Source organism: Protopterus annectens, chromosome 8.part0 (genome assembly GCF_019279795.1).
Source record: "Protopterus annectens isolate FY-2018-M chromosome 8.part0, PAN1.0, whole genome shotgun sequence".
NCBI lineage: Eukaryota > Metazoa > Chordata > Ceratodontiformes > Protopteridae > Protopterus > Protopterus annectens.
This window is the reverse complement of record NC_056741.1, coordinates 1234966558-1234991249: the sequence shown is the minus strand read 5'-3', so window position 1 is coordinate 1234991249 and position 24692 is coordinate 1234966558. Positions and strand designations below refer to the sequence as shown.

The following is a 24692-nucleotide window of genomic DNA, read 5'->3' as shown; positions in this document are numbered from 1 at the left end:
GTTTTCCGAATCTTATGCAATTTCCTATCCATTTGAGATTGTCTGTTTCCTTCCCTTCCTGTTGCATAGGCTACTAAAAGCTGGTCAGTTTTTCTGTTACTTTGGTTCTGTCCAGGACATCCAAGGTTTGCAGCAGTCTTCCCCTGTTCTGTGGATTGGGAAAGAAGGTAGGTAGGTGGATTGCCTGGTTTAAAGACACTCTGGATACCACCTTAGGCATAAATGTAGGATTAGTTCTCATGGACACCCTATCTTGATGGAAGATTAGGAAGGGTTGCACTGCCATTAAGGCCTGTAGTTCAAACCCTCCTTGCTGAGGTAATTGCCAGTAGGAAAGCATTTTCCATGACAGGTGTTGCAGATCTGCTGTTGCTGCTGGTTCAAACGAGGGAGTGTCAACTTTTCTAGCACAAAGTTCAAGTCCCATGCTGGTAATGGTGGTTTCATTCTTGATCCCTCTGAGGAACTGCCTGAGTAGAGGATGCAAAAGACAGGTGGATCAAGCTGTATTCTGCTGAAATAGCTGATGCATGAATCTTGATGGAGGAATAGGACAGGCCTGTATGTAGAACATCTTTTCCTCTTTCAGTACTCCAAATGACAAACCTTTTCCATTTTCCTGCATAGTTCCTTCTTGTTGAAGGTCTGCGGGCTTCAAGGATAATGTCTTTAACCCTTTGGGAAAGGTCTGGGTTAGTTGCTGCTATGTGATGTTCCAGGCAGTCAGTTGCAAGGTTTTGGGTTTGGATGCATGATGTTGTAGTTGTTCTGAGTTAACACCAAAGGCATCAGGGTATTGACCACATAGACATGCTCCTCAGCAATGGGTACCAGTGTTGTCTTGGCCAATTCGAGCTATCAGGATTATCCTCCTCTTTGATTTTCAGTAGTACCTTGTGCATCAAGGGAAGAGGTGAAATGCATATGCTGTCAGGCCTTTCCAGCTGAAGGACAGAGAGTCCACCTTCCATGCAAGTGGGTGGAATGTCCTTGTGCAGAATTTTTGAGCTGGTGATTGAGTGGAATGCGAATAGATCTATTTGTGGCATTCCCCATTTCTTTGTGATGGCCTTGAAGATGTCGGGTGTAGCATCCATTCGTGAGCATCCGAGGTGGTTCTGCTTAACATGTCTGCTAGGGTGTTCTCTTTTCGGCACAAATATTGCCTGTAACTGGATGTTGTAGCTGAGAGCCAGATTCCAAAGGTCCAAAGTCATTCTGCATAGGGGTATGAATGAGTGCCTCCCTGTTTGTTGATGTACCACATGACTGTGGTGTTTGTCTGTCCTTATCATCAAATGGCCTTCTTTGAGGAATGGTCTGAATTTTGGATTGCCAGTTTTACTGCCAGCATTTCATTTTGGTTTATGTGCAGGTGCAGCTGGTCTTGAGTCCACAATCCTTGTATGCATTTGTCCAGCATGTATCCTAGGTCTGAGGTGTCCGTTGTGATGGTTTGGCTTGCTCGAAAGTTGTGGAAGGGTAAGCCTGGGTTTGACTGGCATGCTTGAGCCCACCATAGGAACTCCTGTTTTAGGCATGGGATTAGTGGGATTTCTGTTTCTAAGCTGTGCCTGTGCTGAGACCATAAATTCTTTAGGTACCACTGTAGCTTTCTCATATGCAGTCTGGCATGTGGGACCAAGATTATGCATGATGCCATGAAGCCCAAGGCCTGCAGAACTTTTCTTGCTGTTAGTTTGTTCTGCTTTGTTAATGCCAAGAAGTAAAGAGGGAGTTCTTTTGTTTTTCTGCAGTTAGGAATGCCATTTGTTTTACTGTGTCAAGAATGTTCTTGTTTGGGATGGTATCAGCCTTGACTTTTGTAAATTGACTGTGTATCCCAGGGCTTGTAGCAAGTAAATGACCCTTTGTAAATCTGTTGTCAGCTTGCTTTTGTTGTCCGCTTGTAACAGGCAGTCGTCCAGGTATGGATAAATTTGGATTCCCTGTAGTCTGCAGTGAGCGATTACTGATGCCAGGCATTTTGTGAATACTCTGGTAGATAAGCCAAAGGGCAATGCTGAGAATTGATAATGCTCTGATCCTGCAAGAAATCTGAGGTATCTTCTGCAATTTGGTCGAATGGGGACGTGCAGGTATGCCTCCTTGAGATCTAGAGTTACCAGCCAACACTCCTTGCCCAGCATGGGAAGAAGTTGCTGTAGGGTGAGCATTTTGAATTTTGGGACAATGATGTATGTGTTTAAGAGAATAGGTCTCCAACTTTTCTCTTTTCTTGGTACTAGGAAGAGTCTGGAGTAGAATCCTTTGCCCTGTTCTGTTATTGGTACTCTTTCCACAGCTCTCATCTTTGTTAATTGCTATCTGCTGTAGAGCTTCTATTTTTTGATTTGGAGGTAGGTTTGGCATTCCTCTTTACTGGTAAGGTGTGGAAGTGGAACCGTAGCCTTGGTCTATGGTTTGCAAAATCCACTTGTCTTTGTGATATAGTGCCAATTTTTAACTTTCCGCCTAAAGGTGCTGCTATTTGCTCCCTGGTGTGTCAGAGCCAAGTCACTGTGATTGTCCTGTTGCAGTGGCAGTGGTTGTGTCTGTGCCTCGGTTATTGCCTTGCCACTGTCGTCCTCTGTAGGCACCTCCTCTGGATTGATTTCTGCCTCTAGAGCGCCTATTCGTCTGCCCCTTTGGGATTTTGTGGAGTCTGCAGTTTGAACCTGTAAGAAATCTTTAACTGTTTGTACAGATTTTGCCTTTTCTTCCATTTTTCTTCATACTTTCTGGGCAGGTGTACCAAATAGACTGGCCTTATCCATAGGAGCATCTAACAGCTTTGCTTTTAACATGATCCGTAAGACCTGTTCTTTCAACCATGCATGCCTTCTTATCACTGTGCCAGTCATGGCTGATCTAAATGAAGCCTCCAGTGCATCATAGCCACATTTTAAGGAATGGTTACTAACCTGTTGGATGTTATTCACCATTTCTAATACATATTTCTTATCTAAGGATTCATCAGAGGACAGTTTTTAGTTAACTGATCAAGCATAAACTCTTGGTATTGGATCATATGAAACTGACAGTTTAAAGCTCTAGCTGAGAGAGTAGCAGAGGTGTAAACTTTTTTCCCCCATCTCTCCAAGGACCTGGATTCCCTTTCAGAAGGAATAGGTTTTTTTGCTGTGGTCGAGGCTACTGCCTTAGGCCCCTGGGATATAGTTTCGGGATCTGCAAGTGGGGCCTTGTATAGGTGGTGATGAGTGTCTGGCACCCTGTAAAATCTATCTGGTTTGGCAGGGGCTGGAGGTAAAGAATCAGGAGCAGTGCAAACATCATTAAATGCATCATCCACAACAGGCAGTACAGGAGGTAAGTGCAGAAAAGTCCTAAGCCTTTTTCTTGAATCTGAGAAGTCTTGTCCCTGCCATTGGAATTGTTCTCTCATGGCATGTAAGGTTTCCCCAAAGGAAAATTCCTCTGGTGGAGAGGCAGCTGGAATGGATTCTTCAGCATCGGAATCTTCATAAGTAGAAAAAGGAGCCTCTGGCTGGTCTGTAATATCTGAGTCATCTGGGCTAGAATCATCAGAGGGACACTGGCTCGGGGCTCTGCTCTAGGTCTCTTTCTGGGGGAGGCCCCTGTCTGGGTGAGATTGGGATCCCTAATTAAGGATATTAAATCTTCTGCCAGAGTAAGCATTTGTGAACTTGAAGTGGGCCTGTGTGAGGGGGGCTTAACAGGCACTGATTTAACAGATTTGGCTGCTTTAGCCCTGGCAAAGGCCTTAATAGACATGGCTGCAGGAGGCCTAGCAGCACCACGTGCTGGGGTAGAGACATCCAAAGGGATGGTGTCTGATAAATCACTAGGAACCACAGTTGTAGGCAAAATTTCTGAGGCCGATTCAACTAAGGTAGCAGGAGCCTCAGTAGTAGTCATGGATTGATGCTGAAGAGATTTTGGGTTTTTTGTTCGAAAACCGGAAACACCACTCATGCTTGCTGCGTGCGGTTTCGGCCGAACCGCTGGGGACAGCAGTGTCGGTCTTTTTCTTCGCGTTTTTAACAATTTGGGTAGTCGGAGGATCAGGCGGCATAATGTAAACAAAATCTGAAAAAAAAAAAAAAAATCACTCCGACCGACCCTGCCGCTCTCGCCGGTTGAAGGAAGCACAGCCGAACAGGCTGCTGGTCTGGGCCTAAGCAAGGCAGACAGTAAGAGTGGAAATCTTTATGAGGTATTTGTTTCCCACAAGTTAAACAGTTATTGACTTTTTCTGACATCGGCTGAGGCAAGAAAGAGTCCCAGTAGTAATCTCTGGATCTGACCGACCGGCAAGAAAGACTGAGGAAAGACCAGCAGAGATGACGCGGGTGGGTGAGGTGGACATCAGAAGCGGACCCAGACTTTGGAAAAGGGCTGCCTGACGACAGGACAACCCATTTGTTATGACTGCAGATGCATCCATGAAGGACATCAAGAACACCACCCAAAAGTAGTAGTAGGAGTAATTGTAATACTGGTATGGAAAGGAGCTCAAGCTAGCCAAAGACCTCATTGTTGCTGTGCATAAGGTGCCTACACAGTGACCACTCCATCCATTTCCAATGTACAGACAGGACCAACTTAAATCAGCATGTTATGTCTGCAGAAGCTGCAATAAAAAGGAATTTATTATGCAAACCCGGAGCTGTGGACCATCGGTCACAAAGCTAAGATTACCTATGATCAAGAAGGCTATTTTTAGTATGCAGGGAAAACAGCCAAGTAAGAATGTGCGGGAAACCAGAGAAATTATCCAAGTTCATAAGAAATACTATGAAGAACTGTACCAAACTGACAAGTGAGCAGGACATTCACTAGTGGGGATACCTATACCAGCTCACAGCACCACATTTCAGTGTACAGGAAAAGCAGCCAATTATAGCTGCATAAGAATGGAAGAACAGAGGAAAGCTGTTAAAAAGCAAGCTGTAGGAAAAGTATCCAAAACTGACTGAATACCTACTAGTAAGTTTGGAAGTTAAGAGATGAGAAAATATTAATTTGGTTGCAACAGGTAAACGAGATTTTGGTGATCTACAATATGCACAAATCAGGGAGAAATTATGTGATCACAATGATCTTAAAGGAAGCAAAGAAATCCTTTCTCCTTTTCTAATATAAGATGATAATCTTGAATCATGAGTATAAAGTACTTACAATTCCTAACCGACAGACTCGCTACAGTGATCCCAGGGCTAATATCAGTGTTTGTAGGTAGCAACACAATGTCCAATAACCTCAACAGAGCTTTAATATTTGCTCAAGATGCTCAAAGAAAGGGAAGTATGAGCCATGATGAATCAGTATGGCACAAAAAACATCTGACACAGTCAAATACAGGTATCTGTTTGAGATAATGGAAGAAATTATATTTCAAGAGGTATTATTACTTTTTCATGAGAGATTTAACAGGGCTCAAGACCCAGGTGAAAATGTGAGAAATTATGTTTAAACGGTTAAGTTTAACACAGGGGAACAGGGCTGTCTGTTGTCCCACAGTGTTGTGTGCAATGTATTTAGAGCCCTAGAAATGTCCATTAGGGATTCATCAAAACAAGGATATGACTGAGTGGACACAGCTGAAAGTGGCCCCTTTTTGCAGATGATGTGCTGCTAAATTTGGGGAGACTCCAAATGGATAGCCCAAGTTTATTTGAAATGGTAAAGGAGTTAGGAAAGATACCAGGATAGAAGAGTAATACAGTCAAAGGCACTGGGGATAAATTTTGTCCTAACAAAGGGATTGACCAATCAATATCTAAAGTTACAAGGGAATCAAATCTGGTGTACATAAGAATTTGGTTGGTTTCTACAGCAGAAGATTTAAGGAAACATCATTTGAGGAATTGTACAATAAAAAAAGAATGAGATACAAAAGAGAAAACCGATGCCACTGCAAATAAACAAGCGAGTGCAAGACATGCAATGTCATATACTCCCTGCATTAATCATCTCTTCAAGCTTCAGTTGCTTCATTTTTGGAGGAATATAAGTAGAGATTAAGGTTAGTTTAACCCCATTAAGGTACTCCTTCACTCCTGCAACCTTGTGGGTCCAATAACATGTTTTCAACAGTCAATTACAAGGTTTTGTCTTATAGACACATCACCCCTCCATGCTCAACTAACTTGGATCTCATATTCTTTCCTTACAAGCTTTTCATTCTCTTCTGAGGACAAGTGTGTCTCTTGTAAGGCTACAACTCTCATTGCCTCCTCCTTTGTATTCCCTAGTAGTCTGTCACTCTTCACTAGATGTGATAATCTGTTAAAGGTTCCAGGACAAGAAATTTAATTCTGAGTATTGCGATCCTTGTGTTTCTTTACACATAGGGCGGGCTACTTCATTGGCTTCATGGCTGTCCTATCCTATTTCACTGTTCCCTTAGTACTTGGTCATTGGTTTTCCCCAGACATTAGTGCTAAGAAAATGTATTACAGCATAAGTTGCTTCTGTTGTTTTCGTTCTCCTGCTTTCCATGCTACATAGTACCCGTTCCATTCTAATCTCCTGTACCATGCAATCATCTCCCCTATTAACTATACACATGTTCTATATAGAGATAATTTCCACTTCCAAGGCGAGAGTTTAAAACCCTAACCGGAGAGACTTTACTGACTCTTTCACCTCTCACAAAACAAAGAAGACTAGTCAAAAATTCCACATCTAAGAGGAATTTTAGCTCCTCCCTCTCATTCCACCAGATCAACAAGTAATTTTCTTTCAGGCACTTCTTTTCCTCTGCCCTTCATCATCTTTCTGATCACATTCCTCTATTGTCTGCATCACTCATGTGAGTCAGGTTTTCCTGTGCTCTCCTTTTTTTTCCCTTGTACAAGCTTCATTATTTTTTAAAAATTTACCCCTTCTATTTCTGTCTCTGGTCGCCTCCTTAGACTACGATTCTTGGACTCTACATTCTTGTTAAATAATCAGACAGATCTTATATTTCTCCCTTTAGATAAATTCTTTACAGCTATAGAATCTTCTTAAGATTTTCCACCTTGTATTCTCAGACCCACAAATGAAATACTCAATATAATACATTTATATTGGTCTTCCCTTAATTTGGTATGCGCCACTCCCCCATTGATTAATTAGCTTTCTTTCTTCTCACTGTATAGCATTTTCCTTTAATTACTCTAACTCAGATCACAAGTAAAGAAACCCAGACATGCACACAAGGTTAGTTCTACTTTTCTTTTTCCAGTACATAGTGACTTCCACCTCCCCCACCCCTCATAATTTATTTATTTATTTACATTTTGTTTAATGGCAAAGTTCATTGGGCTAAAAAGAGCCCATTTTCAATGGAGGCCTGGGGAGAAAAGCTCCATTATACATATAAACAATTGTACAATTAACAAGTATACAAGATATAACATAGCTTCAAGGAAATAACAGTATGCAAAAAAATGACATATAATAAATAGGGAAAAAAACTAACTTGGGTAAAACAAAAAAAATATAGAGTATCAACTCGTATCGGACCCTTTAAGGCAGTATCAACAATAACAAGTTTTTAAGCAAAATATAAACATTTGAGGTTTGTTGCTGCCTGACCTGTACTACAGTATTAAAGAGTAGTGAGATACACCGGGTTAGTAGATTAAGGTTTTTAGTAAGCATGAGATATTAGGGAATGAATAACACAGGAAAGTGAGAGGAAGATAAGAGCAGTGGGGAAATGTGTATTGGAATGAGTTGAGAGGACAGAGTAGGGTAGTAAGGGTAAGATAAATGGGAGTCAGGTGAGGTGAGAGCAAGAGCATTCCCAGTGAGAAGAGAGATGGGAATGGAGCAAGGTCTTAAAGGAGGAGTGGTTGTTGGTGGTACGATTGTGTGGTGAAAGGAAATTCCAGTGCCATGCTAGGGGGAAGGATAATAGAAATTTACCTGGAGTACGTGTGGGTTTGTACACTTCTAGCAGATTCTGATTGCTGGACCTGAGTAGTCGATCAGCCTGGTGCATTTTGAGACTAGAGGTGAGGGAGGGACAGAGAGCAAGTCTAAAGATGAGTTTATATGCATGGGATAGTTGGATGTAGGAGAGATGATTAGACAGTTCTAGCCAGTTTAAGGTATGGAGGACATCACAACGGTGAGAGGAGAATTTGGAGCTGGTAGCAAGCTTGGCAATTTTGTTATAGCACGAAGATGAGGACTGAACATTAGTAAGGAAAGGGGCTCCACACAGGAGGGAGGGAATAAAGTAGGTGATAAGAGAGGATATATGCTTGGTTGCGAAGAAAGATAAATGACTGTGGTGATAAAGCATACCTAATTTTTGGTGAGTTTTTTATGTTAGTTTGTAGGTGAATATCAAATTTGAATTACTCATCAATTATAACTCCTAGTAGCTTTGCATGGGGACAACTTCAATGGAAGTGTTGTTTTGACTAGTTATAGGGAAAGCATTCTGGTCAATTTTGGTACATTTGGAAGGGGTGAATAGCATGATTTTGATTTAGCTGCATTAAGAGATAGGTGATTATTGAGCATCCAGTACTCAGTAGAAGAGAAGACTTTTTGAGTTAATTCTATGAATGTGGGGAGGGATTTGACAGAGCAAATGACTGTAGTGTCGTTGGCATATTGGACAAGTTTAGCATTAGGGATACACTGATGGAAATAATTTATAAAGATATTAAATAGTAATGGGCCTAGTATAGAACTTTGTGGAATGCCAGAGTATTAAGGAAAGAGGAAGTGCAGTTTTTCCACCTGACGGCTTGTTGCCTATCAGAGAGGTAACTGGAAAAACAGTTAACAGTGGGGTTTGACAGATTGAGATGAGAGAGTTTGGACAAGAGATGATTGTGAGAAATGGTGATAAAAGCCTTAGATAAGCCGAGAAGCAGAGTCGATACAAAATTACCAGAGTCCCATGCCTGGTTGACAGTTTCTAGAAAGGAAAGGAGAGCAGTGGTGGTGCTGTGTCCAGGGCTGAATCCATGTTGTGTGAGGGTTAGCAGCTGATTGTCTATGAGGTAGGGAAAGAGGTGTAGGTGAATACATTTTAAGAATTTTAGAGATGGGGGATAAGATAGTTATTGATCGGACATTAGAGATATGTGTGTTGTTGCCCCCTTTGTGAAGAGGAATAATAAAGGCTTTTTTCCAGAGTAGGGGTATGTACAATTCTTGAATTGAAAGACTTATTAGGATTGAAATAGGTAAAGCGATGCCATCAGCAGCTAGTTTAAGAAAATTAGATGGAAGGTCATTTGGGGCAGTTGAGTTTGGTTTGAGCTTTTGTAGGAGTTTTTTTATGGTGGAGATAGGAATAGTTTAGTAGTAAAAAGGGGGTGTTGAGTAGTTAAAGTGGGGGGCTGAGTGGTCTCGGTGCTAGAGAAAGTTAAATTAGGAGTGGTGGATGGGGATGAAATTGGAGCTTTATTTGGAAAGGATGAGATGAGTTTGGCTATTGAGTCGATGAAGAAGGAGTTGAACTGATTAGCCAAAGAGTGATCAGAGGAGTTTGGGACAGGGCAGGGGTTGTCTTTTTTACCAAAGTACAGGAGGGAAAAGATACTACTCCAGAACTTCTTAGGATTAGTTTTGTGGTTGTTTTGCAGTACAGAGTAGTAGGATTTGCGGTCAGTGGCAATTTGTTTTTTGACTTTGTTACGAAGTTGCTTATATGCAGTCAGGGAGACGGGAGTTTTGTATTTCTGGTATTGTTTTCCATGATTTGTCTTGGAGATGCATGATGGTTATTGTTTCCTTGGTTATCCAAGGGACAGTGTTGCATTTAACTCTTTTAGTTCTACATGGGGCAAAACTGTTTAGCAGGTTGGTAAAAGTAGTATTAAAGTAAATAACAGCGTTGTCGAGGGGGATGGTTTTTAGGGGGTTCCCGTTAGTGTGTTTAGTGAGTCAGAGAAGATTTGAGGGTTGACATTTTTTAGTGATCGAGTAGAGATGTAGTTATGGCATAGATGAAGTGGGGAGGGTGAGTGATGAGCAAAAGCTGGGAAATGTTTGCTGAGGGAGTCGGGTGAAGTACCACTATCAGAGATAAAGTGAGGATGAAAAACTGGTATCCAGTCCAGAATGCTACTGGAGTAGTTGCCTTTAGAGGGTCTAGTAGACTAGTTAATTAATTGGGTGAAATTGTATACACTAATAAAACCAAAAGCAAAGTACGACCCAGAGACAATGTCCTTAGCGCTTTTGTTCCTTTAATGTAGAACTTCTTCAGAAACAATACATTCATTCCACTTACACCAATAAATATTATTAACAATTAACCACTCATACTAAGTCTATCATGAAGTCACAACTAGCTCAATTATGCATTTAAACATATAGGTCATATCAAACCAAAAATACCTATTTACATATATAAATAATCATCAATTTTAACAATAAAAATGTATATATCTAAAAAAAATGATTGTAATAAAATGAAAATTATCTTCAATTGTTTTTAAATTTTAAAAGGCATTTTATGGAAATATTTTCATTAATGCCTGGTATTACGTCAGCTTTTAAAATAATTTGTCATTTGAATTCCAATACTTCAAGATAAGCATTAAATCTACCAGTAAATTTAACTGTATTCACTTTCTCAACTATCATAAATTGGAATTTTTTCAAATCCTGACACAATAGAATGTCTAGCTAAATCATTATTTAAATCTTTCTTAATAGCTGCTACGTGTTCTCTGATCCTGCTTGATAATCTCCGAATGGTTTTACCCATGTAAAAGCACTTACATGTAGAACATACAGCTGTGTATACTAATCCTTGTGGTACAGGAGTATCTACCTTTAGCTGTAAATAAAAATTTACTGCGTTCAAAAAAATAAGTACTTAAAGGTAGAATAAATCTACATGAAGAACAGTTATTGCAAGGAAAAGTTCCTAATTTAGTTATGATATTACTGTTCTTAACATCACCAGGCAAATTTTCCAAAAACTGTTTAAAATTTCTTGTCTTCTTGTTTATAAACTTGGGTCTATCACCAATAATTCTATATAATTCTTGATTACCAAGTATTATCTTCCAATTATTGTGAATAACGTGCTTTATTTCTTTACTCTGTACGCTAATAGGAACTGGAAAGGCGCACCCAAAATCCTGTTCCACTGTAGATTTTTTACAAGTAAACCCATATTTAATAATAGGAAAAAAATTTTTGTATCTGTGTTGATTAACTTCGTCAACTATACTGCGTAACTTAAAACTAGGATGCCCTCTTTCCTCAAATAGTTTTATGATTTTGTTCTCCTCAGTAAATAAATTGTTGTCACTAACTATCCTACAAAGTCTGATGACTTGTCCCCTAAAAACATTAAGTTTCATATAAGTGGGGTGGTAACTGTTGAAATGTAAATATTAGTAAAGGTATCTTTCTTGCAAATATTACTTGAAAAACTTTTTTCTGTAGTGTTAATCTCCACTTTACTATCCAAAAAGTGTACTATGTTGCCTACTTCTCCTACCGTGAAATTAAGCAACGAAACTCTACTGTTAATTTCTGTCAAAAGTCATGAAGTTGGTTTGAGTTACCACCACAAACAAAAAACAAGCCACCAATATATCATTTGTAGAATTTAACATGTGAAAATTGTGGCATTTTGGTCAGATATTCTTCTTCCCACCAGCAAAGGACCAAATTAGCGAAAGTGGGGGCCACTGGTGTCCCCATCACTACGCCACTAATTTGCTGAAAGACTTGTTGATCAAAGGAAAAAAAATTGTTTTTAAATACTAAGTCAATTAACTGACAGATAATAGGAATATCTATTTTCCAATGTTTACAATACTTGCTAAGATATAGTCTAACAAAGTCAATTTCATCTTTCTGTTCAACAGATGTATATAAAGAAGTAATGTCCAAGGTGATTATGAAACTTTCATTACCTGTAAACCTATCATTTTTTTAATTCTTTCAAGAAAAGCCATGAGTCTTTCAAATAGTATTTGCTTTTCTGCACTACAGGATTGAATATGTGATCTAAATAAGCTGATATTTTTCCTGTTTTGCTATGGGGTGCTGATACAATAGGCCTAAAAGGAGGGTGGACAGGGTTTTTGTGAATTTTGGGAACACCAAATAAATGTCCAAGTTGGGGTTCCTCTACTGTACAAAATTCAAATGTCTTGAAGTCGATATAACCTTGATGTAAAAGGTCTAATAAACTAAAATCTACTTTTTTATAATTAAGTCCAACAAAGTCTTGGGACACTTTCTTATAGCTGGTAATGTCATCTAATACTTGCTGCATATATTACAATAAGTGCTGTAATTCATAATAACTATACCCCCGTCCTTTATCCGCCTTCATGTATCTCATGTTGTTATAATTGGCTAATTGTTTTAATGCAATAATTTCCCCTATACTTAAATTACAGTACTGACATTTGGACCATTTGTTGTAATCATTCAACATATCGTACAATTCTGTTTCAACTAATGAAGAAAAAACATCTTAAGCATGTGTTAACCCAGGATTGTATGTACCACTGTTTCCAAATCTATGTCCTATAGTTTCAACATCATGTAAAATATATTTCAAATTTAATTTTCATATAAACAGTTTAAAGTCCAACAAGGTGTCCACAAGAGAAGCTCTGTTTGTTGGTAAAACAGAAAAGCCTTTAGATAACACCTTGAGTTGAACTTTTGAAAATTTCTTTTGTATACATTAATATTTTGGCAGGTTGTGGGAGATTGTATAGTAGTCCAGTTAATATTGATGTTTCCTAGGATTATAGTTTCTTTGTGAATGTTAGATGAGAACCAGGGCAGGACTGCCTCTAGAATAGGGATGTTGTCACCTGGTGGGATAAATAGGGCTGCTAGGCATACGTTTTTGTGGTTATTAATCTTTAGGAAGGCTAGAGTTAGCTCAGATAGGGAGGAAGAAAAGAGAAGAGCTACCCCTCCACCTTTCTTATGGGTTCTGTCATTTCTTATGATAGTTTAGTTGGGAGGAGTGATTTCATAGTTTTTATATGTGGTTTTAACCAAGTTTCAGAGATGGAGAGAACGGCAGGGTGATTGTGACGGAGCCAGGCATGGAAGTTGGGTATCTTGTTGCATAAACTTTGAGCATTTAATGCAGCAAAGAAGAGAGATTTGTGGCATGAGGAAGGTGAGGGTGAGTTACTAAGGTGACTAGATGTGGGTCCAGGGTTGGGATATATGTCACCATAAAGAAGGGTACAGGTAAGTTGAAGGAGGTGGGGAAAAAGGTGTTTAAATTGCTTAATTTAAGAGTGGAGGTTGTGGAGGTAAGTAGGGTTTGGATAGTGAGGAATGGAAACAATGTTTCTGTTGACAGAAATAAGTTTTCGGATGAACTGTAGTTACAGAGATGGGGAGAAATGTAGGTAGTAGGGACTACTATTTGTTGGGGGTATACAGTGGTTGCATGAAAGTAGGGGGCAGTGAGATATATTAGGGAGACTGGTGAGATAGCGAAGGCAAGAGCGGAAGAAAGGAAGCACTATTAAGGGTAGAGGAGTTAGTGTAGGCCTGGTGAGCATGATAGTTTATGGGTGTTTAGAAGGGTGGAATAGGGACAGACTATGGACTGGATTGGTTTGTATTGTTAGCTAGAAGGAGTCCAGTGGTAACAGGAATGACAGATGGAAAATGGACTGGGGAGGTTAATGATATGGGGTGGGTAGGGAAGGGGAAGTTAAGTCAGTGGGTGGGGACAGTAATGATTGGGTGAAAGTGGAGTGGGAGTGGCAATGGGGGGTATAAGTGTAGATGCACTGGGGGTGGGTAGGAATTGGGGACAGGGTAGGGGAGTGGAGTGAGCCTGGAGGGTAAACGGAGCATGTAGAACCAAGGAGGAGGAGATGGGGGTGCCCAAGAAACCAATCAGCAACACAGGCACTATAAATGAATTTTAAGCTGATGACGAGCACAGAGGTAAGTGCAAATATGGTGTTATGCAGTATCCCAAAGCTCTGGGACTATCTAGACCAAATTGAAATGGACAAAAGTACTCAGAAAGGCAGACAGAGAATGCTGGGGCTGCTAAGTAAGCAGAAATAGTGATATGGAGGGTGGGGAAAATAGACTGTTGGAAATACTGAAATGAGGAAAACACTAAGAATGGGGCGCAGAGACCGATACGCGTGTAATGTAAAGAGAGAAAAAGGTGTGGAAAGAGGGTATATAGCAACAGCAATAAACACTTTAAAGAAACAGGCAAAGGAAGAAGCAGAACCGGGTTGGGAGATTTGGAAAGAAGACCACAGTAAGGCTAACGTGCATGCCGCGGATCAGCTGAGATATTCCTTAAACAGATTAAGTAGTTAAAACAATATACTTGCTATTGCCCTTGAGAAGGATAGTTCTTTTAAAGCACTGGAAGGAGACAAATGAATGGTAGTCCCCTGAGGTCTTTCCTTATGGGGCTTGGTGGCTCGGCAATGTTAAAGTAGGATGGGGTAGTACCTTTGAAGAACAAGTAAAATGGACCAGAGCAAGCTGTAAAAAAAGAAAACAAGGGAGAAACAGTTAGGAATGAAATGGAGAAAAAAAAGCAAGGAGTATAGATTAACACAATATGATCAGAGGAAAAGAATTTTGGAAGAAAAAAAGCGCATACAAGTATAGACAGATGGACAATAGAAAAATGGGGAGAGAAAGGTGGAGGAAGATTGGGTTGAGATTTACAAGGACAGCAAGAAAGAAAGAGAGCCAAAGTAATGAGAAATCAGGAGAAGAAGAAAGACAACAGCACAGCAGTATTAGTAAAACAATAGGTTCAAGTGTTTGTTGAGTACACATACAAAAATAATTATATGATACGATGTAGCAAAGGGAGCTAACACTTGTTACTAGGCTAGAATGTTTGTTACAGAATACAACATTGCAATCTGGCACCAATCCAATCACTTGGATTTATAAACAATGCAGTTAAATTAGCAATTGCATATAGACAGTAATTCCATCTCCTTACAGTCCCCCAGTTCGGTTTCATATCTGAATGGGAATTAAACAAGGTTCAATTAGCATACTAAAAGCTGATATTCGAAGTGTTGCTTAGCCCCTATTTCCATCCTGAGACAATGAATTATGTCTGCTCTGTCAGTCAAGGTTTTATGCTTTTTAAATAATGCAAACATTTCTTTTACCCACTCCTTCTCAAATCTGGGCACACTCTATTCATCTGAACACGGGGTCTCATTGTTCACATCTCCACTGAATGAACCTTTCAGTCTCCTTCAAGGTATCTTCTGGGTTGTCAAATGATTTTGTTCCTGATGCTAAGAAAAGTTTAACGGTAGTAGGATATATTATATTTCACTACCTTTATTTTGCATTGTTTCCGGACTGAGATAAGTGCCATTCTGCAGCACCTTATCTGGGCAGAAAAGTTAAGTCTATAAAGATAAATGCTTCCCCACAGTTAAGTCTGTTGCCAGGTTTCCAAGCAAACACAGGACTTTCTCCTTTAGGCAGCATGTGGCAAAACTCATTACTATGATAGGGCAATGACTTCTCTGTTTCAAGCTGGGGCCCATGAGGTGTGGTGCACTCTTTCTAGAGAGATTTCTTCTTTCTGCAAGATGTGTCCATTCTGCTATCTTTTTTCCTTAAAAAGTCCTTACAATTATTGTCCTCCAAGCCTTCTGGTATCCTGTTCAGTCTGATATTTTTCTCCTGGCTCTAATCTCTTGATCTACCAGGGTTGCAATTACTACATCCGGCATTGTTTGCAAAGCTGTCACTCCTATATTTAACTCCTCATGTTCCTGTATGAAGGACTGTATTATATCAGTGTTCACTGATCATCTCCAACTTCACTTGCATATTATTATCACTGTCCTGTATATACTGCACAAATTTAATATTAATCTTCCTAACCTTGAGGAGGATGTCTTTTAATGCAATCTCCTGTAATCTTCTTTTCTAAGGCTTTAGGTGGGATGGTCACCACTGTGTCTGTCCTCTCACTTACTGCCATTCATTCTGTTACGCAGGGATACCCAATTATTTTATCCACTTTCTTCCCATTTTCTTATTTTTCTTGATGCACTACTTCAGCTTGACACTCTCGCAATGGTTGGAATATGTTAGTTTCACCTCTTGGTAATATTATCTGGATCACTCCCTGAATTCACTTTTGAAATTAATAGCCAGCAAAGTGAGGATGGATCACAACTTACTCTGTCCTCTCCATATCAGAAGTCTGAAGAGTATATGGCTAACACACCAATACTCACAAGCTGAGAGAGAGTAAGAATGGAGCTCAGTGGGAGATCAGTGCTGAAGTGAAGCAAACAGATATTTTCTTCATTCTTGAAGTGAAGAGAATTCAGAGTCCTGAGATGGATGTAACAGACTTACGAAATGTGAGTTTAAATCCTTAATGCTAACTGAGAGCAGTGTGTCATGTTAAGATCCATGCAGGACAAAAGCTTCTTGTTAAGTGAAGGATATCCTGGTCTAGCAAGGGTGAGGGAAAGGAACTCCCTTCCTGCTTAAAAACAAAAATAAGAAATCTGGACCTCTGCTTAAGGGACAAAAGTCTGGTATAACACAGAAATTTCTGGGACTAGTAGACAGCAGAACTGTATGAAAGTAGGCAAGTACTATTTTAATTGTGTTTTCAGCTACAAGAATTGTGCAACATTTACTAACCTATATCATTTACAGAAATAAGCTATGTTTAAGTTCAATAAAACCTGCTATGATTTTACTAAAAGCTGAACAAATGAGTTCTCTTTCTGAAAGCCTTAGGTTCATAGGTTGGTACTAGGCTATTGGCCCTAGGGCCTATACAAGCCTAGCCATAACAATTCCCTGGATATTTCTTCCCACAATATTTACTTCCCTGGACGCCTGTGTAGCAGGTCGACTGACATGATCCCCAGGGTGAATTTCCGATCTCCCATCCAATCGTCAAGGTTCCTTTTAAAGAGGGGCAAGGGGGAGCACTGCTTGATATGTATGGGCAGTCTATTCCACAGTATGGGGAGTCCCTGGGTCAGGAACCTATCCCTCCAGCATGTTTTGTTCATTGTGATGACAAGGTTTAGATCCCTGGAGCGTGTGGCTCTGAGGGATTGGGATTTCTTTAAGTGGAGCATGTCCAACAGCTCAGGGTTTGACATGGCCTTATAAGTTAAGCAGAGATCGCCTCTGAACAGACGATATGCCACAGACTATAGCTGGAGTTTTTTTAGATGGTCAGCATAAGGCATCTGCTTTAGGCCTGTGATTCATTTAGTAAGGTATTTCTGCGACATTTCCAGCTGTTGCAGATGTCTTGTGAGGTACATACCAAATGGGGTGTTGTACTCTATAATGGGTCTAATGAGGGATGAGTACAGTGGGACAATAACCTCCTTTTTACTGGATGAAAAGCCCTTAGTGATGAGGTGTGCCACATAGAAGGAATTCCTGACTGTTGTGACGATGTGGTTATCGAAGGTGAGACCACTGTCCACCTGTGTCCCTTTGTCTCTCATCACACTTTCGGTGTTTAGTGTACTGCCACCTATGTGGTAATTCACGGGTACATGTTTTTTCCCAAAGGGGATAACTATACATTTCTTGGCATTAAGCTTGAGCCCATGGCTCTGGCACCAAGCATCTGTTTCTGTAAGGCCCTTTTGTAGAATATCCACATCATTTGGGGATTCAATAATGGCTCCCAGTTTGCAGTCATCTGCAAACTTTGTTAGCCAGAGTCCCTCAGTGCTGGCCTGTACTTCAGACAAGTAGATGCCAAACAAGAGCTAAGCATTTTACACAATTACTGGTGAACAGCAGGACTAAATGAAAACGAGAATACTCTTATTAGTTTTTCATTGCACGAGCACTGTGAGATTAACTGAGTTTTATCATTTGCTAAAGTAAACCATTTTAAATTGTACTCTATAAAACCTGCTCTTTATACTGAAAAAAATAAGCGTGAGTGTTCTTTCTAAAGGCCTTAAGCAAGAAATATGTTAGGGCAGTTGACCGACATGCATCACTTACCAATAGGCTTATTGCAAATACAAGTTCCACTTTATAATCAAGAAATGGAACAAGAAACAGGAAAGCATGGGGCAGGTTTGTGGATAAAAGTGACTGACCTCCCCTTAAAATGTTCATCAGAAATCAAGTGATGAGAAGTACATCAAAAGGTTGGAAATGTGCTTTAAAATGACTATGCCAGAGAGTCTGGGTGCCCAACTGGTTTCTATTAGCAAAAATGATCACCAGTAACATTCATGAGCTTCACCAACTTACTTCTCTTTCCTATTAATACTCCTGGTTTTGATAAATGACCATTAATTTGGTACTTCTCAGAAAATTTTGCCCTCCCCAAGGTACATTTACTGCAGATGCCCATGATTTGGCCAGATTTAAATGCTTTGAAAATGCAAGCATATATCAGCGGTGGTTCAGCAGTAGCGTTGTTGCCTCACAGGAAGAGGTTCTCCCATTCGATTCTCGGCTGGAGTGCGGCGAGTGCCTTCTGTGTGAAGTCTGCATATCCTCCCCACGGTAGAGTGGCATTCCAAAAGACATGCGTGAATGGGTGTGCCTTCGTTGAAGGTTGGGCGTCGAGCTGGCAACTCGGCACCATAAAAACCTACTGCCAATCATTAGCGGACCGGAGTTCTGCTGTGGCGACCCCTAACTGGGAAAAGCCGACAGACAAATAACAACTAAGTTAATTTAATTACAACAACTGGTTGAGATGCTACAATTACCCGCATGGTAAGAACACTGCAGCCAGTGAATTATTATAGAGGACTGCACAGACAGTGGCACAGATTTGCATAAAGTCAGTGAATTATAATGCCTACTTCACAGAAGTTCACAGTCAACTATAAAAAAAGTTCTCCTTTTTACAGACAAACATAATAGCACCAAGTGCAGTCTTCATGCACATGCAAGGATCAGAATTTTAAACAAGATTTTTTTTTTTTTATTTATTTATTTTTTTACACATTGTAAGCAGCTCTTTCTTTATAAAGATACAAGAGAAAACAATAATGGCAGTTGTGCTGCAGGTAACAGTTAATGCAGTATATAAACCCCAACAGTTTGGTACTCCACACTTCATGTCTGGGATGTCCAAACAAAACAGTAAAGTTCCACCAGCTTCAGCAAGAAATACACACACAATGCAAAAACAATTTTGCTGGGAGGAGTTTTAACACCTACACTCAATGAAAATACAAAGAATTTATATCAAAATTTTCTCTTCCCTCCCCTAGTTCGTCTCCATGCCTCACTTTTCAAACTGATCCCAGCTCTGAAGAAAAAATGTATGTGAAAGGAACAAACAGATAAGACCGATTAGATAAAATTAGACAGATAGAAACCATCAAAAACATAATTTTAAAAACTACCTAAACATTGTTCAGCACAGCCTTGAATGTGCCACAATCATATTATATTTTCAGTAATTCATAGGAAAACCCAAAGGAAAGAGTACCTGACCCGGGTTAAACAGATGCTGACTCACAGCATATGGCTAACATAGTTTTAAAGTATTCTGTATACCAATACAATTCCAAAGATATGGCTTTATGAAAAACTGTTCTTGCAAAGTCCTACATTTTTGATTGTAAAAAAAAAAAGCACCCATCTTCCCTGGCAAATATTTACAGAATGCTAAATATGCAATATTTGCAAACACAGAAACATTTGTAATGCAAGCTGTTTACCTATCATTTTAGATTATCAGTAAGCACATGGCTGCAGTGGCTGTCCACTGTCTTTTGTTTTTCAGTCATTAAACATAAGGATCTTTTGAGGAACAAGTTGCAGCAAAGTATAACTTTCCCAATTCTTATTTCCATTAAGTAAATAACTAAAATGTAACATGTACATCTGCAGTGACACAAATTGTTTTTGAATGTAAAAGACAATATGCACAAAGTCAACACTAAACAGATGAAAGTAACGAGAAAGAGATAGTTACCCAGTCTGCTGCTTCTGTTCAGGTAAGAGCTGAGGCTTCTGCCTACCACACTGCGAGGCCGGCGCAGGGGTGGCTTTTGGAAACTGCCGGCATACTGGTGGAGGAAGGATTGCATGCTGTGGGATGTTGGGGGTTTCCCATTCTTCACCATGGGCTCTGGTAGAGAAACACACGGAACAAAAACAACAAAGCCACCAAGCACAAGAATCCACAGCAAAGAGACAGACAAGGGTAAAAGGGGAAGGGGCAGATACCAAGCAGATTTCGAAAATGTAAACAGAAAAAAAGTTAAATGAATTTACAGAACGAAAATATTGCACAAAAAAATAATGAAGTATGCATTCAATTATTTACCAGAAAAAAAGAAATACAATAAAATAAACAAACAGATATTACACATTATGAAATTGAAAGAAAATCAAAGTGCATTGAATATGAGTGAAACAAACCAAAAAGCACAATTTAAAAGTTACAAACCATATATAATGGTTACCGATGGCAAAATAGCAAAATGCACCAAATGAACGCATAATTTTAAAAAACAGCATGCAAGGAAAAACAATTGTTGTACAGAAAACACCAACAAATAGAAAGAAAATTAAAATCAAAGCTCACAAAAATTATATGAAAAAGAGAATTATATGAAACAGGAAAAAATGAGGTAGAACAGGTGGTTTGACAATTCAGATTACCCAGGAAGAGAATTACAAGGAAACAAATAAGGTAAGAAGGGGAAAAAGAACAGGATACATTTAAAAAAGGGCAAATCAAACGAAAAGTATAAATTACAAACATCTTGGTAAATAATCCAAAAGAAAAGCATGCACAAAAAGACCCTTTAAAAAAAACATGAAGAATCAAAGTGAAAAACAAGCAGGTAAAAATACTATTGGCAGCATCTTACCTTGATTTATCAAGCCTCGAACAAAATGGAACTAAGTGCCAACTGCAAATTACAGAATGTTGCCAATTCAGCTTAATACCAGACACAAGTGATATCCTCTGTGTTTTACCTGCATCACAACTTGTCGTAAGAAATGTGCTCTTGCTTAGACCTGTACATTACTCCTGCTGCCAGGCAACCAACACCACAGTGACATCTACACCCTTTCTTGGGTACCTCACCGACATCCACTACCCTTCTTATTAGCATGTGCCCAATGACATAATACTTTACTGAATACCAAATAATCTCACAACTCTTCTGCCTTTTTAAGAAAGCTGACTAAACAGGAGATACCACAGTTACATGAGTACATTTGCCATAAGAGAAGTCCAGGAAGGATTGTTACTGCAGTAACAGTAATAATATATGAGAAAGTACAGTTGTGTACACTTACCATAAATGTAGATGTTCAAGTGTATTCACTGTTGCAGTCATTACATTTGGGTAATCCTGCTGGCAGGTTGCCCTCAGCCAGCCTGAATTCCAAAGTCTTGGGTCCTGCGTCGGCCGCTGTCACCCCTTCCCTGACGCCAGGTCATCAGGGGTATAAAAGAAGCAGCAGACGCCATTTTCTTCAGTTTTTCTTGCCCCAGATGTCAGGTGCCCCCTAAAAGGTAGCCAAACTTTATATATATATATATATATATATATATATATATATATATATATATATATATATATATATATATATATAAATATTATCAGTGACTGCACCAATATAAATTTTACCTGCATCTATAAGCAAATACACCACATAGGTTGTATAAATCAGAGAAGGAAAGATAAGATCCATAGAAAAAAGGGGGATGGCGGGTGGGTAACTTGGACTGCAACAGTGAATACACTCGAACATCTACATTTATGTAAGTGTACACAACTGTACTATGTTCTTAGTGTTTCATTGCTGCAGTCATTACATTTGGGTAGAGTCCCAAAGCTACGGTTGGGAGGCTGGAGCTAAACAGCATTAGGAGCGGCTAGGAGGCCCTGCAGAACTGCAGTGGCAAAGCCTGCCCTGGATTTAGAGTAGAGTGGCAGATAATAATGCTTTGTATAGGTGTGCACTGAACTCCAAGTAGCCACCTCTAAAATGTCTCAGGTTGGTACTCCCCTAGAAAGGCTGCTGAAGTGGCTGCAACTCTGGTGGATTGTGGCCTAATGCCCTTAGGCACTGGCTTGCCATGGTGTAAATAGCATAAACGAATGCAGTGGCCTATCCACTTAGAAATAGTCTGCTTTGAGATAGCCTTTCCTTGTGATCATGCAGCATATGTCATGAGTAATTGATCTGTCTTCCTGAAAGCTTTGGTTCTGTCCAAGTAGAATCTAAGCTGTCTGTGTACGTCCAAAGAGTACAGAATTCTCTCCCCCTTGTTCTGTGGATTTGGATAAAAGGTTGGCAGATGAATAGTTTGGTTAAGAGCCACACTGGACACCACTTTAGGCATAAATGTTGGGCTTGTTCTCAGTGAGACCCTGTCTGGGTAAAATATTATAAAAGGTTCCACAGCCATGAGCGCCTGTAGCTCTGAAACTCGTCTTGCAGAAGTAATTGCTAGGAGCAGAGCTGTTTTCCAAGATAAAAACTTATATCAACAGTAGCAGCTGGCTCAAAAGGAGGCAGGGTGAGCTTTTCCAAGACATAGTTGAGGTCCCATGCAGGTATTAGTGATCTCCTTGGAGGCCTTAAATTTTTGGCTCCTCTGAGGTACTGCTTTATAAAGGATGAGAAAAAATTGGTGGCTCTGTATTGTAATGAGCCGAAATGGCAGAGGCATGAAGTTTAATTGATGAAAAGGATAGGCCTTTGTCCAGCATCTCAGTTAAGTATTGCAAAATCTGAGAGATATTTGGTACAGTTGTATCACTTCATTGTGCCTGGTTCCAAGCACAGAATCTCTTCCATTTTCCAGCATAAGACTTTCTAGTACTAGGCCTTCTGGCTTCCAGAATGACGTCCATCACAGCTTTGCTGAGAGGTGTTTTTTGTATGACTACATTATCTGCCATGCTGCCAGGTTTAAATCTGCATAGAGACGAGACAAATTCCTTAGGATTGGATACCAGTACTGGCAGGGCCAGTCTGGGGCAATCAGTATCATCTTTGGTTTCTCGTCTGACCTTTAGGAGTACCTTGGGGAGGAAAGGCAGTGGGGGAAAGGCCTATACTGACAGGTTTTTCCAGCTGAAAGATAGAGCGTGCACTTTCCATGCTTGTCTGTGATAAGTCCTTGTGCAGAATCTTTTTAGTTGGTAGTTGTGAGGGGAGGCAAACAGATCTATGCCCGGGCATCCCCATTTCCTTGTTATCATGCTGAAGACTTGTGGATCCAGCTGCCACTCGTGGGGATCCATGAGGTTTCTGCTTAGTTCGTCTGCCAGAGTATTTCCCTTTCCTGGCAGGAATTGTACCTGCAAATGTACTTGGTAAGTCAAAGCTGTGTCCCACAATGTCATGGCTAGTCTGCAAAGGGGGTAAGAATATGTGCCCCCCCTGCTTGTTTATATACCACATGACCGTAGTGTTGTCTGTCTTGATCAGTAGTTGTCCCAGATGAAGTAGGTCCTTGAAGACTGTCAGGGCATTTTTAACAGCTAGCATCTCTTTTTGATTGATATGTAGATGCATTTGGTTTGAGGTTCATGTGCCCTGAATGCATCTTCTTGCTATGTGGGCTCCCCAGGCATAATCTGATGCATCCATTGTTAGTGTCTGCCTGGCTGGGGGTAATGTGAATGGTTGTTCCTTGTTCTGGTGACAAGCCTTTGCCCGCCATCAAAACTCCTGTTGCAGTCAGGGAATGAGAGTAAAGTACAGTTGTGTACCTACCATAAATGTAGATGTTCGAGTGTATTCACTGTTGCAGTCATTACTCTTGGGTTATCCTGCTGGCAGGCGACCCGCAGTCGGCCCAAGTTCCAAAGTCTTGGTCCGGCGTCAGTTGCTGTCGCTTCTTCCCTGACGTAAGTGCGCTAGGGGTATAAAAGTTGCAACAGACGCCATTTTCTTCAGTTTTTCTTGCCCCAGATGTCAGGTGCCCCCAGATAGGAAGGCTGAAAAGATATAAATATGCCAAACAACCATGCATAAAATACTATAAACATTTCCTTCATCTACAAGCAAATACACCACATAGGTTGTATAGAGTTGAGAAGTACAGAATAGTCCCAGCAAAGAGGGGGATGAAGGGTGGGTAACCTGGACTGTAACAGTGAATACACTCAAACATCTACATTTATGGTAGGTACACAACTGTATTATGTTCATTGTGTTTCACTGTTGCAGTCATTACACTTGGGTAGAATCCCAAAGCTGAGGTTGGGTGGCTGGGTCTAGATTGGATTTGGCGAGGCTAACAAGCCCTGCAGAACTGCAGTGGCAAAGCCTGCTCTGGATTTGGAGTAGAGTGGTAGGTGGTAGTGCTTGGTAAAAGTGTGCACTGAGCTCCAGGTTGCAGCTTCTAATATGTCTTTGGTTGGTACCCCTCTGAGGAAAGCTGCTGAAGTGGCTGCTGCTCTGGTAGAATGAGGCCTAATGCCCTTAGGCACAGATTTGCCATGTTGTGCATAGCAGAAGCGGATGCAGTGTCCTATCCATTTGGAGATTGTCTGCTTTGTAATAGGCTTTCCTTGTGATCCTGCAGCATAAGCTACAAACAGTTGCTCAGTTTTTCTGAAAGCTTTTGTTTTGTCCAAGTAAAATTGTAGCTGCCTGTGTATATCCAAAGCATGCAGAAGTCTCTCCCCTTTATTCTGGGGATTTGGGTAGAAAGTAGGTAAATGAATGGTTTGGTTTAAGGCCACATTGGAGACCACTTTTGGCATGAATGTTGG

General features: G+C 40.2%; 1 protein-coding gene across 1 annotated transcript in view; it reads right to left on the bottom strand.

Moving 5' to 3' along the window:
* Positions 1–24692, bottom strand: part of LOC122809329 (cyclin-dependent kinase 17-like) — a gene marked incomplete in the record, with an annotated part of 1699239 nt that overhangs the window by 955915 nt on the left and 718632 nt on the right. The window contains 1 exon segment of the mRNA XM_044080731.1: positions 19913–20068. Coding sequence (XP_043936666.1) covers positions 19913–20068 — 156 coding nt within the window.